At 44.0% G+C, this 18,012-nt stretch overlaps 1 protein-coding gene across 30 annotated transcripts in view; it reads left to right on the top strand.

Moving 5' to 3' along the window:
• The window catches only part of LRRFIP1 (LRR binding FLII interacting protein 1), a 422,096-nt gene that overhangs the window by 254,919 nt on the left and 149,165 nt on the right, over positions 1 to 18,012 (top strand). For 12 of the 30 annotated variants that reach the window (XM_069225581.1, XM_069225601.1, XM_069225602.1 and 9 more), the window contains 2 exons: positions 12,425 to 12,505; positions 16,248 to 16,292. The exons of 10 other annotated variants lie outside the window; for them this stretch is intronic. In XM_069225581.1, coding sequence (XP_069081682.1) covers positions 12,425 to 12,505; positions 16,248 to 16,292 — 126 coding nt within the window. The remainder of the gene's footprint in view (positions 1 to 12,424; positions 12,506 to 16,247; positions 16,293 to 18,012) is intronic. 8 more of the 30 variants (XM_069225608.1, XM_069225605.1, XM_069225609.1 and 5 more) reach the window with 1 other exon arrangement.

The following is an 18,012-nucleotide window of genomic DNA, read 5'->3' on the forward strand; positions in this document are numbered from 1 at the left end:
TGTTTTTTTTCCGCCATCAGGTTCGGACGTGTTCCTTTTCGCTCCGTGTTTCGGGTCGGAAAGTTAGTTAGAATCTCGGAAAAATCGTCAGTATTGTTTGCGTTCGGTTACAACAGATCGACACCGAATTAAGAAGAGCTCCGGTGGCCCTTTGGGGTTTTCTTCCATCCCTGTCGGGGCCTGGTCGGCCCGGCCACGTGTCTCTTCAAGGCTGATGGAACGGACCCCATTCCGCTTCTGTCCAAAATGCCATAACAAGTATCCATATACAGATCAACATCTGGTCTGTATTTGTGTTTGTCACCAGAACACAAGGAGGATACTTGTGAGGCCTGTCGAGTGTTTCGGTCCAGGAAGACACTCAGGGACCGAAGAGCAAGAAGACTGCAAATGGCGTCGGCGCCGACAGGACAAGAGCGTTTCGAGGAGGAGGAAGAAACATTCTCGGACTCTGAGGAGATCGATCCCGAGGAAACGCCGAAAACCGTGAGTAAGACGTCGAAACCAAGAACTCACGAGAAAAGCGCTAAAGCCCAGGGGACGCCACCGCCAACAGGCCATGGCTTAACCCGAAAAGTAGGTGACCGTTCATCGGCACCGAAAAAGGGTGAGCTGGTGTCGAAGTCATCCGACTCGGGTCGAGATACCGGCACACAGCAATCTCGGGCCCGAGATAGTGGCTCAGAGAAGATTCGGCACCGAGACAGCGGCACCGAAACGGGTCGGCACCGAGAGAGCACGACGCCGAAAGTAAAAAAGGTTTCGTCGGAGCCGAAAAAAGCAGCCGAAAAGGTTTCGGTACTGAAATATCCGGCATCGGAACCGAAAACAAGTTCCTACACTGAGGAACAAGGACTGTCCACACAAATGAAGACACATAGATTTGGACAGGAATTACAGGCAATAGAGCCAGATCACACACAAAGACGGCTCTTTATTCAAAAAGATACAGGGAAGATCAGCACTCTTCCTCCAGTCAAAATGAAACGCAAGCTTGCCTTCCAAGACAAAGACAAACAGCCACACACAAAGGTGGCTAAACAAGTAACACCGCCACCATCCCCACATCACTCTCCGCAACCATCACCGATAGCCACTCCACCAATGATGCAATCCCCAACTCATACAGGAATGAGTCAAGATGACCCTGACGCATGGGACCTTTATGACGCACCAGTGTCAGATAATAGTCCAGAATGCTATCCAGCTAAACCATCGCCACCAGAGGATAGTACAGGCTACGCACAGGTGGTGTCAAGAGCAGCTGCATTTCATAATGTCAGCCTTCATTCAGAGCCCATTGAAGACGACTTTCTTTTTAATACACTGTCATCCACACACAGCCAATATCAGAGTCTTCCTATGCTACCCGGAATGCTAAAACACTCCAAACAAGTGTTTGAAGAGCCTGTTAAAGGGAGAGCCATTACTCCAAGAGTAGATAAAAAATATAAACCGCCACCAACAGACCCAGTGTACATTACACAACAGCTAACCCCAGACTCTGTTGTAGTGGGAGCAGCGCGCAAAAGAGCCAACTCTCATACTTCAGGAGATGCACCACCTCCAGATAAAGAAAGTTGAAAATTCGATGCTGCAGGCAAAAGGGTGGCGGCACAGGCAGCAAACCAGTGGCGTATTGCAAATTCGCAAGCTTTGCTAGCCAGATATGATAGGGCCAATGGGATGAAATGCAACACCTTATTGAACATTAACCCAAGGAGTTCCAAAAAAGACCGCAGCAAGTAGTAGAAGGAGGACAGGGTATCTCCAATAATCAGATACGGTCAGCAATGGATGCTGCAGACACAGCTGCTAGAACTGTCAACACAGCTGTAACAATAAGGAGACATGCATGGCTGCGTACATCAGGATTTAAACCAGAAATACAGCAAGCTGTGCTGAATATGCCATTCAACGGACAGCAGTTGTTTGGGACGGAGGTGGACACTGCGATTGAAAAACTTAAGAAAGACACTGACACGGCCAAAGCCATGGGTGCACTCTACTCCCCACAGAGCAGAGGCACTTTTCGAAAGACACAATTTCGAGGGGGGTTTCGAGGGCAAACCACAGAAGCCACAACCTCACAAACAAAGCCCACTTACCAGAGCCAGTATCAGCGGGGAGGTTTTCGGGGACAATATAGAGGGGGACAATTTCAAAGGAATAGAGGAAAGTTCCAAAGTCCCAAAACTCCTCCAAACAAGCAGTGACTTCAAGGTCACAAATCCCCAACACATAACACCTGTGGGGGGGAGACTAACCAAGTTTTACAAACATTGGGAGGAAATAACAACAGACACTTGGGTCTTAGCAATTATCCAGCATGGTTATTGCATAGAATTTCTCAAATTCCCTCCAAACATCCCACCGAAAACACACAATATGTCAAAACAACATATAGATCTTCTAGGACTAGAAGTTCAGGCATTGCTACAAAAAGAAGCAATAGAGTTAGTACCAAAACAACAAATAAACACAGGAGTTTACTCCCTGTACTTTCTAATACCCCAAAAAGACAAAACTCTGAGACCTATACTAGATCTCAGAACATTAAATACCCTGATCAAATCAGATCACTTTCACATGATTACATTACAAGACGTAATCCCACTGCTCAAACAACAAGACTACATGACAACACTAGACCTAAAGGATGCATATTTCCATATACCAATACATCCTTCACACAGAAAGTACCTAAGGTTTGTATTCCAAGGGATACATTACCAATTCAAAGTGTTGCCATTCGAAATAACAACTGCACCAAGAGTTTTTACAAAATGCCTAGCAGTAGTAGCTGCACATATCAGAAGGCAGCAAATACATGTGTTCCCGTACCTAGACGATTGGTTAATCAAAACCAACACGCTAAGACGGTGTTCACAACACACAAAATGTCATAGAAATCCTCCACAAACTAGGTTTCTCAATCAATTACACAAAGTCACACCTTCTGCCGTGTCAAACACAGCAATACTTAGGAGCAACAATCAACACAGCAAAAGGGATTGCCACTCCAAGTCCACAAAGAGTTCACATTTCACAATGTAATACAGACCATGTATCCAAATCAAAAGATACAAGTCAAACTGGTGATGAAACTACTAGGCATGATGTCTTCATGCATAGTCATTGTCCCAAACGCAAGGTTGCACATGCGGCCCTTACAACAGTGCCTAGCATCACAATGGTCACAAGCACAGGGTCAGCTTCTAGATCTGGTGTTGATAGACCGCCAAACATACATCTCGCTTCAATGGTGGAACAGTATAAATTTAAACCAAGGGCGGCCTTTCCAAGACCCAGTGCCACAATACGTAATAACAACAGATGCTTCCATGATAGGGTGGGGAGCACACCTCAATCAACACAGCATCCAAGGACAATGGGACATACAGCAAAAACAGTTTCACATAAATCACTTAGAACTGTTAGCGGTATTTCTAGCGCTCAAATCATTTCAACCCATAATAAGACACAAACACATTCTTGTCAAAACAGACAACATGACAACAATGTATTACCTAAACAAACAGGGAGGCACACACTCGACACAGTTGTGTCTCCTAACACAGAAAATATGGCATTGGGCGATTCACAAACACATTCGCCTAATAGCACAATTTATTCCAGGAATTCAGAACCAGTTAGCAGACAATCTCTCTCAGGATCACCAACAGATCCACGAATGGGGGATTCACCCCCAAATACTAAACACTTACTTCCAAATGTGGGGAACACCACAAATAGATCTATTTGCAACAAAAGAAAACTCAAAATGCCAAAACTTCGCATCCAGGTACCCACAAGATCAGTCTCAGGGCAATGCGTTATGGATGAGCTGGTCAGGGATATTTGCTTACGCTTTTCCCCCTCTCCCACTCCTTCCATATCTAGTAAACAAATTGAGTCAAAACAAACTCAAACTCATACTTATAGCACCCACATGGGCAAGACAACCTTGGTACACAACACTACTAGACCTCTCAGTAGTACCTCATGTCAAACTACCAAACAGACCAGATCTGTTAACACAACACAAACAACAGATCAGACATACAAATCCAGCATCGCTGAATCTAGCAATTTGGCTCCTGAAATCCTAGAATTCGGACACTTAGACCTCACACAAGAATGTATGGAGGTCATAAGACAAGCTAGGAAACCTACCACTAGACACTGCTATGCAAATAAGTGGAAAAGATTTGTTTATTACTGCCATAATAATCAAATTCAACCCTTACACGCATCTGCCAAAGATATAGTAGGATACTTACTACAATTGCAAAAGTCAAAGCTAGCTTTCTCTTCAATAAAGATACATCTGACCGCAATTTCAGCCTACCTGCAAATTACGCACTCAACTTCATTATTTAGGATACCAGTCATAAAAGCATTTATGGAAGGCCTAAAGAGAATTATACCACCACGAACACCACCAGTTCCTTCATGGAACCTCAACATTGTCTTAACACGACTCATGGGTCCACCTTTTGAGCCCATGCACTCTTGTGAAATGCAATATTTAGCATGGAAAGTTGCATTTTTTATTGCCATCACATCTCTAAGAAGAGTGAGTGAAATTCAAGCATTTACCATACAAGAACCATTTATTTAAATACACAAGCATAAAGTAGTTCTACGGACAAATCCAAAACTTTTACCAAAAGTGACCTCACCGTTCCACTTGAATCAAACGGTAGAATTACCAGTGTTCTTCCCACAGCCAGATTCTGTAGCTGAAAGAGCACTGCATACATTAGACATCAAAAGAGCACTAATGTACTACATTGACAGAACAAAACTAATTCGAAAAACAAAACAACTATTTATTGCTTTCCAAAAACCTCATACAGGGAATCCAATTTCTAAACAAGGCATTGCTAGATGGATAGTTAAGTGTATTCAAACCTGCTATCTTAAAGCAAAGAGAGAGCTGCCTATTACACCAAAGGCACACTCAACCAGAAAAAAAGGTGCTACCATGGCCTTTCTAGGAAATATTCCAATGAACGAAATATGTAAGGCAGCAACATGGTCTACGCCTCATACATTTACCAAACACTACTGTGTAGATGTGTTAACGGCACAACAAGCCACAGTAGGTCAAGCTGTACTACGAACATTATTTCAAACAACTTCAACTCCTACAGGCTGAACCACCGCTTTTGGGGAGATAACTGCTTACTAGTCTATGCACAGCATGTGTATCTGCAGCTACACATGCCATCGAACGGAAAATGTCACTTACCCAGTGTACATCTGTTCGTGGCATTAGTCGCTGCAGATTCACATGCGCCCACCCGCCTCCCCGGGAGCCTGTAGCCGTTTAGAAGTTGATCTTGAACATATGTTAATTTGTAAATATATTACTTTAAACTTCATTATGTACATACGTATTCACTCCATTGCATGGGCACTATTACTAGCATACACAACTCCTACCTCACCCTCTGCGGGGAAAACAATCTAAGATGGAGTCGACGCCCATGCACAATGGAGTCGAAATGGGAGGAGTCCCTCGGTCTCGTGACTCGAAAAAAGACTTCTTCGAAGAAAAACAACTTGTAACACTCCGAGCCCAACACCAGATGGCGGGATGTGCACAGCATGTGAATCTGCAGCGACTAATGCCACGAACAGATATGCACTGGGTAAGTGACATTTTCCATATATATATATATATCTATATATATATATATATATATTCAATGGCATGTGTAGCGGCAGATACACATGCTGTGCATATGGATTCTGACATCTAGTGTTGGGCTCGGAGTGTTACAAGTTGTTTTTCTTCGAAGAAGTCTTTTCGAGTCACAGGATCGAGTGACTCCTCCTCTTTGATTCCATTGCGCATGGGCATCGACTCCATTGTTAGATTGTTTTCTTTCCGCCGTCTGGTTCGGACGTGTTTCCTTCTTGCTCTGATATTTCGATTCGGAAAACTTTGGAGAACTTTTATTTTGTCGGTATTGTTTCAATCAGGTTAATAATCTTCCATCGACACAGCAGTACCGTCTGGAAACAACTTTGTTCGCCCTTTGGGGCGCGCGCGCCCAACTCGGGCCTAGTCGGGACGACCGCGTGGAGAGCCTCATGGATCGGACTCCATTAAGATTCTGCCCTCGGTGCCAAGCAAAGTACCCATACACAGACCAGCATCTGGTTTGCAACCTCTGCCTTTCTCCAGACCTTCGGGAGGAAAACCGCGAAGCCTGTCGATCCTTCCGATCAAAAAAGACTCGAAGAGCAAGAAGGCTCAAAATGGCGTCAAAGAGTGGAGCACATTTCGACATAGAAGAAGAACAACTGCTGCAGGCAGCGGTCACAGTCCACGATTCGGAGTCGGAGCAGGAATCTGAGAAAGACAGACCCGTCACAGACGGCCAGCATGTGAGTACGTCTGCCCCTGCACCCTCAAATAAGAAAAAATAAAAGGCCTTGGGTACGCCACTGCCGGAAGGCCATGGCTCGGCCCGAAAAAAGCCACCCCTACAAAAACCTCGGAGTCGACAAAAAGCTCAGTTTCAGACTCCAGTAAACACCAATCTTCGGAGTCGAAAATAAGAAAACCTGATTCGGAGCCGAGACCCTCCTCATCCTTTTCGATCCCCAAAAAACACACTTCGGAGCCGAAAAAAACGGCATATACAGAGGAACACGGACTTTCTAAAAGACTTAAAGAAAGCCACAAAACCTCTGAGGAACAGTCAGAGGTTGAACCAATACTTCAAATTATGGATAAGAGATAATCCATGATCTACATCCATAAAGAAACAGGGAGAATTCTCACAGCGCCTCCTTTAAAAACAAAGAGGAAGCTAGCATTTCAGGAGGAATTGGACACTATGCAGCCCCCAGCTAAAGTGCCAAAACAGAAGATAAGACAGTACCTCCTCAGTCTTCTCCTCCTCATTCTCTGCACTTACCTACCTCTCCTCACACCAGCCCTACACCAATGCATTTGCCAACTCATTCATATGACTCACAACAGGACACTGTTGATCCATGGGATCTTTATGACCCTGTTCCCATCCCAAGCAATGATCCAGACAGCTACCCCCTCTAAACCATCACCACCTGAGGATACTACTGTATATAACCAGGTCATAGCTAGGGTTGCAGCCTATCGTGGGGTTACCATGCATACAGAACCACTAGAAGAGGATTTTTTATTCAACACATTATCCTCAACTCATTCTAGGTACCAATGCCTCCTGATACCCCCATGCATGGTAAAACATTCAGATCAAATGTTTAATGAGCCAGTAAAAGCATGCATTAAACACCTAGAATAGAAAAGAAATACAAACCTGCACCTTCTGACCCTGATTATATCTCCCATTAGGTACCACCTGATTCCATTGTAGTTAGTGCTGCCAGGAAGAGAGCGAATAGTCAGTCCTCAGGAGATGCACACCCTCCTGATAAAGAAAGCGGGAAATTTGATGCTGCAGGGAAAAGGCTTGCGTCCCAAGTGACACACCAATGGAGAACAGCGAACTCACAAGCACTACTAGCTTGTTATGGTAGACCCCACTGGGACGAGATGCAAGATATAATACAGCATCTCCCCAAAGAACACAAGAAAAGGGCTCAACAGGTAGTGGAAGAAGGGCAAGCTATCACAAATAACCAAATAAGATCTGCCCTCGATGCAGCAGATACCGCTGCAGGGAATGTCAACACAGCAGTCACTATCCGAAGACATGCATGGCTCCGATTTTCTGGATTAAAGCCAGAAATACAACAAGCTGTGTTAAACATGCCCTTCAATAAAAAGCATCTTTTTGGGTCAGAGGTAGACTCAGTAATAGAAAAGCTATAAAAAAGACTCTGACACAGCTAAAGCAATGGGTGCACTATATTCTACACAATATAGAGGGTCATTTTGTAAACCTCAGTTTTGAGGTGGTTTCAGACCACATTTCTGAGACATCAACCTCCCAAACACAACCAACCTACCAAACACAGTACCAACGAGGTGGTTTTGGAGGCACATATAGAGGACACTACTCCAGAAATAGAGGAACAGACAACTGTGTGCTATCAATTATCCGCAATGGTTATTGCCTAGAATTGATAAACACTCCTCCAACTATTCCACCAAGGTTTCACAAACTAACCACCGAACACACAATTCTGTTACAAGAAGAGGTCCAATCTCTACTACTCAAACAAGCAATACAGTTAGTTCCACAATCTCAGATAGGAACAGGAGTTTATTCACTATACTTTCTAATTCCAAAATAAGATGGCACTCTCAGGCCAATGTTAGACCTCTGGACCCTTAATCTTTACATCCTGTCAGAACATTTTCACATGGTAACTTTACAGGATGTCATCCCACTGCTACAAAAACGAGATTTTATGACAGCCTTAGACCTGAAGACCGTGTATTTTCACATACCCATCCATCCTGCCCACAGAAAATACCTCAGGTTTGTCATTCAGGGAAAACACTACCAATTTAAAGTGTTACCCTTTGGAATCACAACAGTGCCAAGGGTGTTCACAAAGTGCTTGGCAGTAGTGGCAGCTTACCTAAGAAGAAACATATACATGTCTTTCCATATCTAGACGATTGGCTAAGAAAGTCAAGAAGTCTTACACAATGCCAAAATCATACACGTTATGTAATACAAACCTTACACACACACACACTAGGTTTCTCAATAAACTACCAATAATCACACCTCTATCCAGCACAAATACAACTGTATTTAGGTGCGATACTAAATACTCAACAAGCTCTAGCATATCCAAACACAAAAAGGATACAACCTTTCCAAAACCTAATTCCACAAATACAACCAAATCAACAATACACTGTAAGATTTGTCATGAAAATTCTAGGAATGATGGCATCCTGCATTGCAATTGTTCCACACGCAAGATTAAACATGCGGCCCTTACAACAGTGCCTTGCGCAACAATGGTCACAGGCACACGGTCAACTCCAAGATCTAGTGTTGATAGACCGCCAAACTTATATGTCCCTTCAGTGGTGAAATTCTATCAATCTAATCAAAGGGCGGTCATTTCAGGACCCTGTGCCTCAGACCATAATTACAACAGATGCATTAATGATTGGTTTGGGAGCTCACCTAAACAATCACAACATTCAAGGACAATGGGATGTCAAACAGAAACAGCTACACATAAACCACTTGGAGTTATTAGCTGTCTTTCTAGCACTGAAAGCTTTTCAACCTCTTCTCACACAGAAGAATGTTCTTATCAAAACAGACAACATGACAATGATGTATTATCTCAACAAACAGGGATGCATTCATCCCAACTGTCCCTTCTAGCCCAAAAAATTTGGAAATGGGCAATTCACAACTAAATTAATCTATTAGCACAGCACATCCCAGGGATAGACAATCAGTTGGCAGATATCCTCAACAAACTCACAAATGGAAGATTCAATCTCAAGTACTTCAAAAGTACTTTCAAAAGTGGGGAACACCAAGCATAGACCTGTTTGCAACAAGCGAAAACACAAAATGCCAAAACTTTGCTTCCAGACACCCACATCCCCTATCCAAGGGCAATGCTCTATGGATCAATTGGTCAGAGATATTTGCATACGCTTATCCCCCTCTCCCACTCCTTCCATTTCTAGTCAACAAGTTGCTTCAAACTTCACTCAACATGATACTCATACCACCAACATGGGCACTTCAGCCGTGGTACACAACATTACTAGATCTATCGGTAGTACCACACTCCAAACTCTCATGCAGACCAGATCTGTTGACACAAAACAGCAGTCAGATCAGACATCCAAATCCCAAAGCTCTCAATCTAGCAATTTGGCTACTGAAGTCATAGAGTTTGGATATTTACAACTCCCATCAGAATGTATGGAAGTTATATAACAAGCAAAAAAAACAGTACTAGACAGTGCTACGCAATCAAATGGGAAAGATTTGTATATTACTGTCAATCTAAAAATATAGACCCTCTTACAGCATCAATACAAAATATTGTATGTTATTTACTTCATTTACAAAAAATCAGATTTAGCATTTTCTTCAATAAAAATACATCTTACTGCAATTTCTGCATATTTACAAAATATACAACATAGCTCTTTATATAGAGTCCCTGTCATTAAAGCTTTAATGGAAGGCTTAAAACGCATCATTCCACCTAGAACGCCACCAGTTCCATCTTGGAATCTAAATATAGTGCTTACAAGACTTATGGGTCCACCATTTGAGCCAATGCACTTGTGTCAACTTCAATTTCTAACATGGAAAGTTGCCTTCCTAGTGGCAATTACTTCTTTAAGAAGAGTAAGTGAAATCCAAGCCTTTACTCTTGAGGAATCTTTCTTCTAAGTACACAAACATAAAGTTGTGCTAAGAACAAATCCAAAGTTTCTACCAAAAGTTGTATCACCATTTAATATTAATCAAACAGTGGAACTGCCAGTCTTCTTTCCACAGCCAGATTCTGTGGCAGAAAGAGCTCTACATACGTTGGATATCAAAAGAGCTTTAATGTACTATATAGACAGAATTAAACCATTTAGAAAGACTAAACCACTATTTGTAGCTTTCCAACAACCACATACAGGCGATCCTATGTCAAAACAAGGTTGAGCTAGATGGATTGTAAGGTGCATCCAAACATGAAATATCAAAGCAAAAAGACAACTTTTAATTACTCCCAAAGCACATTCTACAAGAAAGAAAGGTGCAACAATGTTTTTTTTTTTTTTTTTTTTTTTTTAGAGAATATATGTAAAGCAGCTACATGGTCAACACCACATACATTCACTAAACACTACTGTGTAGATGTGTTATCACAACAACAAGCCACAGTAGGTCAAGCTGTCCTAAGAACATTATTTCAATCAACTTCAACTCCTACAGGCTAGCCATCGCTATTTTTTGGGAGGACAAACTGCTTTGTAGTCTATGCACAGCATGTTTATCTGCAGCTACACAGGCCATCGAAACGAAAATGTCACTTACCCAGTGTACATATGTTTGTGGCATGTTCTGCTGCAGGTTCACATGTACCCTCCCTCCTCCCCGGAAGCCTGTAGGTGTTTAAAATAACACATTTGTATATACATTTACATTTGCATGGACATTTCTTACTTTATACCTATATACTCTATGACTCCTTCCTTTACCCTCTGCGGGAAAACAGTCTTAACAATGGAGTCGATGCCCATGCACAATGGAACCGAAGAGGAGGAGTCACTCGATCACGTGACTCGAAAAGACTTCGAAGAAAAACAACTTGTAACACTCCGAGCCTAACACTAGATGTCGGAATCCATATGCACAGCATGTGAATCTGCAGCAGAACATACCACAAACAGATGTACACTGGGTAAGTGACATTTTCCATATGTGTGTATATATATATATATAATTTATTATTTTTCTTTTTGCAGCAAATGGCTGCTGGCCCCTCAGTCTTACAAAAAAGCTCTTTTGTGATACTTTGATTTTGTTTTTGTTTTTTCGCAGATCGATCTCAAATAGCTAAATGTAAAAAAGGAACCTGCATAATTTTGCAGGTGCAGACATGTCTAATGATGCATGCACATGCATGTTTATCATGCAAAGGCATGCAACAAATGATGCGGCCGCATCATCACACCGTTTTTTTTGTTGCTATTTTCTTCTTTTGACCATGCTGCACAACATCTCACTGATGCTGGTTACAAAGACATTGACAAAGCCAACAGCTCCCAAAGCAAGACCTAATGGCTTTGCAAATGCTGGTGAGACCTAGTGGCTTTGCCGATGCCTGTTTACATTTGCTTTGTAAGGAATACATCGGAGGAGGACAGTTCAGTGCAATGACTATAATACATTTCCCTTGGGGAAGAACTAGTACTACAGGTGAGTTATTCCTTATACCTATCCTGCGTGCGCATTCTCGTTGGGGTAACCAGTGAATGCTGCTCCTGCCATGTGACTGACTCCAACCCAGCCCTAATAGTCTGGCATGTGACTTGCACCGTCCCAGCCTCAATAACCTCCCGAGGACACGTACTTCTCAGCTTACGTCCCCTTTCCCTGCCAGTAGGTCCAGTACTGGGGGATGTTGACTTTGTGTGGCTTCTGGGTTCCCTGCAAGAAATGATGCATAGGTTAAGGAACGTGTGTGAGGCCTTGCCATGAGCGTTCAGGCCCGGATGGACTCTAGAGCTGAGAGACCTCTCGTGGGAAGAAGCCCATCGATCATGTAGGAGCAGCACGTTCGCTGCACGATGTTGGTGACTTAACCCGTGTGTGCCGTGTGTTCACAATTAACACGTTCCCTTATATATCGCTTGGGAGCTTGAGTTTATAACGCGTTCTTCTCTCTCTACCTTCCCTCTCTCCCTACCTACCCCCTCTCTCTACCTCCTCTCTCTACCTCTCACCCATTTTCTCTGCAGGGAACCTACCACTCGGACTTGGGCCTTCCGGGCTGTGGTTCCAACTCCAAATCCCAGGCAACAGCTCAGAACGGCAGTCGGGTCTGTGTCTCTACTTTTCGTTTGTGTGTGTCATCCAGTGGGACCCTTTGTTAGCACTCCATAAAATATAGCCTGCCTTTGTCACCTACCCCAAGAGCATTCTGCCTGACTGCGAGCATTGGCGGCCTAATAAAGCGCACAGGCAAGGGAAACGCCTTCAGCATAGGAATGACGCAGAAAAGGTGAAGCATGTATTGGACTTAACTCAAATACTAAAGTAGTGTGAGTCAGACCCTAGCAGGGTGCGGTCCTCGAGAAAGCTTTTTTTTAACACTGTATTCATTGTCAGATTCAGCTCTTTTGAGGCAGCTCCCCACACTTTCAGGGGTGACCCTGCCCGTTCCCATACCGCCACAAAAGTGTGTGTTTAAGAAAGCATCGATTCAACACGACTCCCAAAATTCCTTCACTTTCTAGTTGAAACTGTGGTTGATCTGTCTCACCCTATCTCCAGGGGAGGCGGTGAGAAGTCTGGCACTTTTTGATAGTTGAACTTCAGCCACTGTAAAGCCAGGGTGGGGGCATTTCTCACAATCTGCATTATCCCATAGAATGTTAGCATGCAACAGGCCACTGATGTCGTTCCTTCTGCTTTGTCCAGTCAGATCTCAAGATGATTAGTTGCAATGTAACACACAGTGAGGATAAAGTAGTCCCTCAAGCACTTCTGTGCAAGCACTGTACTAGGGTCAGGAGGATACACCCAAACAGCCATTAGCATTAGGCGAGGGATGATTACAATACTGGGCTGAGCTAAGACGTAAATAAAGTATGGCTGAAAGAGGCTGGTCGAAGGAAGCCAGTGATTGAAGGTAACAGGCCCAAAACCCACTTATGTATATTGTTAACTGCACCGTCAAAACCCAGACCTAAAAAATGCTTCTAATCTTTGCACTAACACACAAATAGGAGAACAATGTATGTGTTTATTTCCCATCTTTAAAGATAAAATCCAAGAACTGTGAGACACTGTTGTCCCTCCAAGCATCTTTTGCTTTTCCCCAGAAGACCCCTTTTTCAGCTTTTGTCTTCCTGTGGTTCTACTGGGAAATCAACATTTGGGGCACACTATCAGAACCCTATGCTGCTGCTGTCCACGGGAGACTAAGAAGTGTGTTAGTGCTCTGTCTGTGATGAGGTAATCACTCTCACTGGCGTATGTAGGAGATCAAAAGGTTGGTGGCAGGTATTTAGTAATGAGTATTGGCATATGTGCCTCATCAGTTTACATTTCATCTTTAGTGATTGTATGAAAGTTGGGTTCATAACTTTTACAGCACAATCCATGTAAAGCACTCCACCCACCTACACACCCTCTCCACAGCCACACACTGGGGACAAAACACACCACACATTTTTAATGTCCTGATGTGAAAGGTGCATTGATCAGATCGGTCCAGGGATCCCAATTATAAACTACAATGTACCAACAACATTAGCTGCTTTCTTTAGTGTGGAGTTGATGTCCAATACATACTGTAGACAAACTACCAGAGAGGACCAATCATATATAAATCAATATGCACAATCTAGAGGGAGCAGTCTTACCCGGACTGTTGGGCCAGGTCCCGAGTGGAACATGCATCCTCAGCGAATTCATCAGCCATACATGGAATGCTGATGATTTGAAGAGACGTACCAGCATTCGTTTGACAATCTTTTGTCCTAGTGGAAAGCAAATAAATAGCACTTGCTTGTGGCTTTTATAGTTCTGGCATGAGGTATAAATATATTGCTATATGAATAAATGAGTGGTGCATTGCAGTGTATGTTCTGCCTGTCCTAAGCTGGCCACTTACAGTTATCTGATGCTCTTCTGCTCAGGGAGCCTCCTCGGTAGGTGTTTGCATTTCAGAGCCTCACTACGAGCATGTCTGTACTGTCTGAAGGAGCTGTGCTTTTATTGCGTTTCGACTAGTTACTCCACCCCTCTTAGTGCATGTGTTAGTGACCCCGAGTTCCTCCTCCATGTTTCTTTATAGCAAATCCACAAACAAGATGCACTGAGGTCCCTGGTGAAGGACCCCTAGTGCAGTGGCTAACCTAGCTGTAACATTTTCCTGCCCACATGGTTAAGGGCCGACTTTAGTTGCTAGGTTGACCAGATGGGTGCATTGCCACTAGATCAGTAGTTGGCCTGTCCTTCTGTGCCAAGATGGCGAAGTTTACCTGGTTGTAACTAACTGTTGCGTAGAACCTTGTGTCACAGCCAACTTTAGCTCAGACTTCTGTACCATGGCTAGCTCAGGCTTCAACTCTTGTTTCACATCAAGCAATTGGTTACACTGTCTCTTCACTTTTGGCCCTAGCCCTGAGTGGTGCCATGCTAAATTCTGGCTTGGACTCTCGTGCCCTGGCTAGCAGTAGTTCAGAATCTATGGCTGTGTCTAGGTGAATGCCAGACTTCATTTCTACAGACCGGTTGCTAAGGCACAGACTCTGTTCTAGGCCTATATGTCTCACTGGACCCTGAGCAATAATTGCCGGCACATCATAGCCAGAAACTCAACGTCTCTGCTAGTCATCAGCTAGCTTCCAAGCCACAAGTTTATGTGGCACTGACTCTGACACAGACTTTGACACCTTTGCCAGCTCTTGGACGCTGGAGCCTTGTTTCCTCCGACTCAGACTGGCGAGTTCTCGCTTTGATTCTAGTGGCACATCAAGCTCTTGGTCAATTTGAGGTGCCTGCGCCAGCTCTGTTCATAGCACGGTGCCATTCCTGGCTCTCTGTTGGGCCCTAGTGCGACAACTAGCGCTGCCTTGAACGCTGGTGTTTTGGCTAGCACGGACTCTGGTGCGATGGCCAACTTTTTTTTGGCGGTAGTACCAGAACTATGGTGTCCCAACTGGCTCTGCCTCAGAGTCTGGTACCCTTCCCAGCTATGCCTCTGCGTCGCACACTGGTGACGCAGTTCGCTCGTGACACTTATTTATTGACTATCTAGTTTGGGCATCCGTGGATGGGATTCTGAGCTTTGGCTAGCTGTTGGTCAGACTCGCACCGTAGGCCACGCTTGACCCTCGCTCGGACCACGTCGTGCCACGTCTAGCTCTGTTTGTGTATAAGGTCAGATTTGTAGACACTCCCGAGCCCTAGTACCTGTCTGGTGCTCAGCACTAAACACTGGGCTATTTTTAGTTTTCTACTGTCAGCACATGTATTCCTTCTCGTTAGCCGAGTGATTTTCCCAGGCCAGCTGTGTGCTCCGTATTGTACACTGCTCTGTGATGTTCTGTGGCTGTTTTTGAGTAGAGTCCGTCGCATCCCCTTTTCTACAAGGCTGGGACAGTAACTCCGGTGATGGGGAAGCAAATGTCACTGATGCACCGTCCACACGCCCACCCAGATCACACCACTGGCCCCGTAAAAATGTATTCTCAGTGTAGTAGCGACACCCAGTGGTCAGACAGAGAATGGCATCGGCTAAGGTACTGCAGGTGCAGATGTCGGGGCTTCATTGAAATCCCGTGCTCCCACAACAGCTAAAGCTGAGATTCTTGGGGGATTGGGACTGACCATGTCTACAATTAGGCCCGGGGGAAGGTGGGACACTGCCCATCTCTAGAAAGCGGCGCAACGTTAAGCTTGCTGCTCTAGTCTTCGAAACTTGTATGATTCAGAGCAGGTTTGGTCCTCGGTATTTGTGAATAATGTGCAGGTAAGTTCGATGAATCATTGGACTTCCTGTTTCTCCTGCCTGACTCTAAACACCTGAAGGAGTCTCTTTAATTCTTGCAGCCGTCCTTGCTGACCTTCGATGCAGTGCCGTCCAGAAGTTACAGGGTTTGTGCCTGTCTTAGAAACCACTTCAGTCACCCTGTCGCCTTCTTCCCATCACTATCACTCTTCCCCCAATCTGCAAGTGCATCCTCATTGCACGTACACTTTCCACTATTTTTATGATCATATTTAATTTCATGTATTGTATATTTTGCTACTGCGGACTGAGGTGGAGGAGGGTTGAGGGAGGAATTTGCGGAAATAATAGTGTTGAAAAAGTATACGGTAACCAGTCGGGTACACACATTTATTTGGATGAGGATGATGGGGTTGCGCTGAGCTCCTCTGAAAACAGTGCTTTCCAGGCGCTTTAAGACGCTTCCTCCCGAGTCAAAGGTTAAGAGTGAAGGTATGCAGAATATTGTTTACCTCTTGCTTTCATGCATCAGCCTTTGCAGTTTCTTAATTTGAGGAAGGCCACGACTTCTGCATCCGATCTCCTCCTCAGAGGGTTCGTATGGATTTTCAAATGTTATATTACGTGTTCTCAGTGGTGGGCAGGGTTTGCAGGTAGTTACAGTAGACTGTAGTTCCCATTACTCTAGCGATAGCTGTGAAGGAGCAGTGTAGTTTGGTGCAGAATACATCACAGCAAGTGTTATCACAACAAAATGTCGGTGTCCCCTCCCGAGGTTTTACTGTTAATAATATGTCTGTGAAATATCGATGATATGTATGTTAAATCTCGATTAACGCTATCTACCGCTAACTCTTGCGGTTCCTAAGTTTGACACTTGTTCAATGCATAAACTGTTATACTAAAAGAAGGATGCGGTTCTTCTTTTCAGAGCTTTAGTCACAAGTCAGGACCTCTGCAGTGTTCCCTGGAGGCCAGCTCAGCAAAACCTGTATTCCAAAGGAAGCTTATATCGGGACATAATACAAATATTCTATTGCAGCAGATTTCTATTAATCTTAAATTTAGTACAAGAAAATACCACAAACGGTGGCTACGACTTATTAGTTGACTGATGAAAGTTTAATCTATGTGCCGGGCTTCACAGAGGCTCAGAATTACTCAAATCCATATGTCTACCTAAAGTCTTTGGTTAAATCCCCTCTACAGTTCACTAATGCTCGACTGCAATAGGGTGGAGTTACTAAGGTGCAGCTCAAAGTATGAAGAGGGGACAAGCAGCCTTGCAGAATGTAACACCAGCTGCGCAGTCTGAAGACCCTTGTAAGGATTTCTTACCAGTGAGGAGTCCTGCGGTGGAAACCTACACCTATGTTTTTCCGATAAAGAGTCTTCTTGATAGTACTTTGGTTTAGTTTTATGTTAGTTTTTTTCTGAGCTCATTGGCGCCCCTGAATCTCCTTTGACTAACTGTTCTTGTGGAACCAAAAGCAGTACAAAACGAACTGGAATCTCTGCACCTAATGTTCACAGTTGAGGCTCTTTAATGTACCGGGGTGCGGGACCCTGGAATGTTGCTGTCCACATTTTGTTGCTGCAGTAGTTAGAGGACGGATCTCAACCAGTCACTGTTTGGAATATCCTGGTGCAGAGAAGGTGCCTTGAGTCCCTAAGACATACTATTTAGGTACCAGGGAATATGCTATGAGGATAGCTCATTCTAGTAGTAGCTGCACATGTATTTTTTCAGTGAGCTTTGCATTCCATTATGGACTAGTGTAGGGGCTTCAGGGAAAACAAAGGACTTTGGACTTTGATAAAGGTTAGTCGACTGCAGGGCCATGCTAAGTAGATGCAACCCATATG

This window comes from Pleurodeles waltl, chromosome 3_1 (genome assembly GCF_031143425.1).
Source record: "Pleurodeles waltl isolate 20211129_DDA chromosome 3_1, aPleWal1.hap1.20221129, whole genome shotgun sequence".
In the NCBI taxonomy this organism is placed as follows: domain Eukaryota; kingdom Metazoa; phylum Chordata; class Amphibia; order Caudata; family Salamandridae; genus Pleurodeles; species Pleurodeles waltl.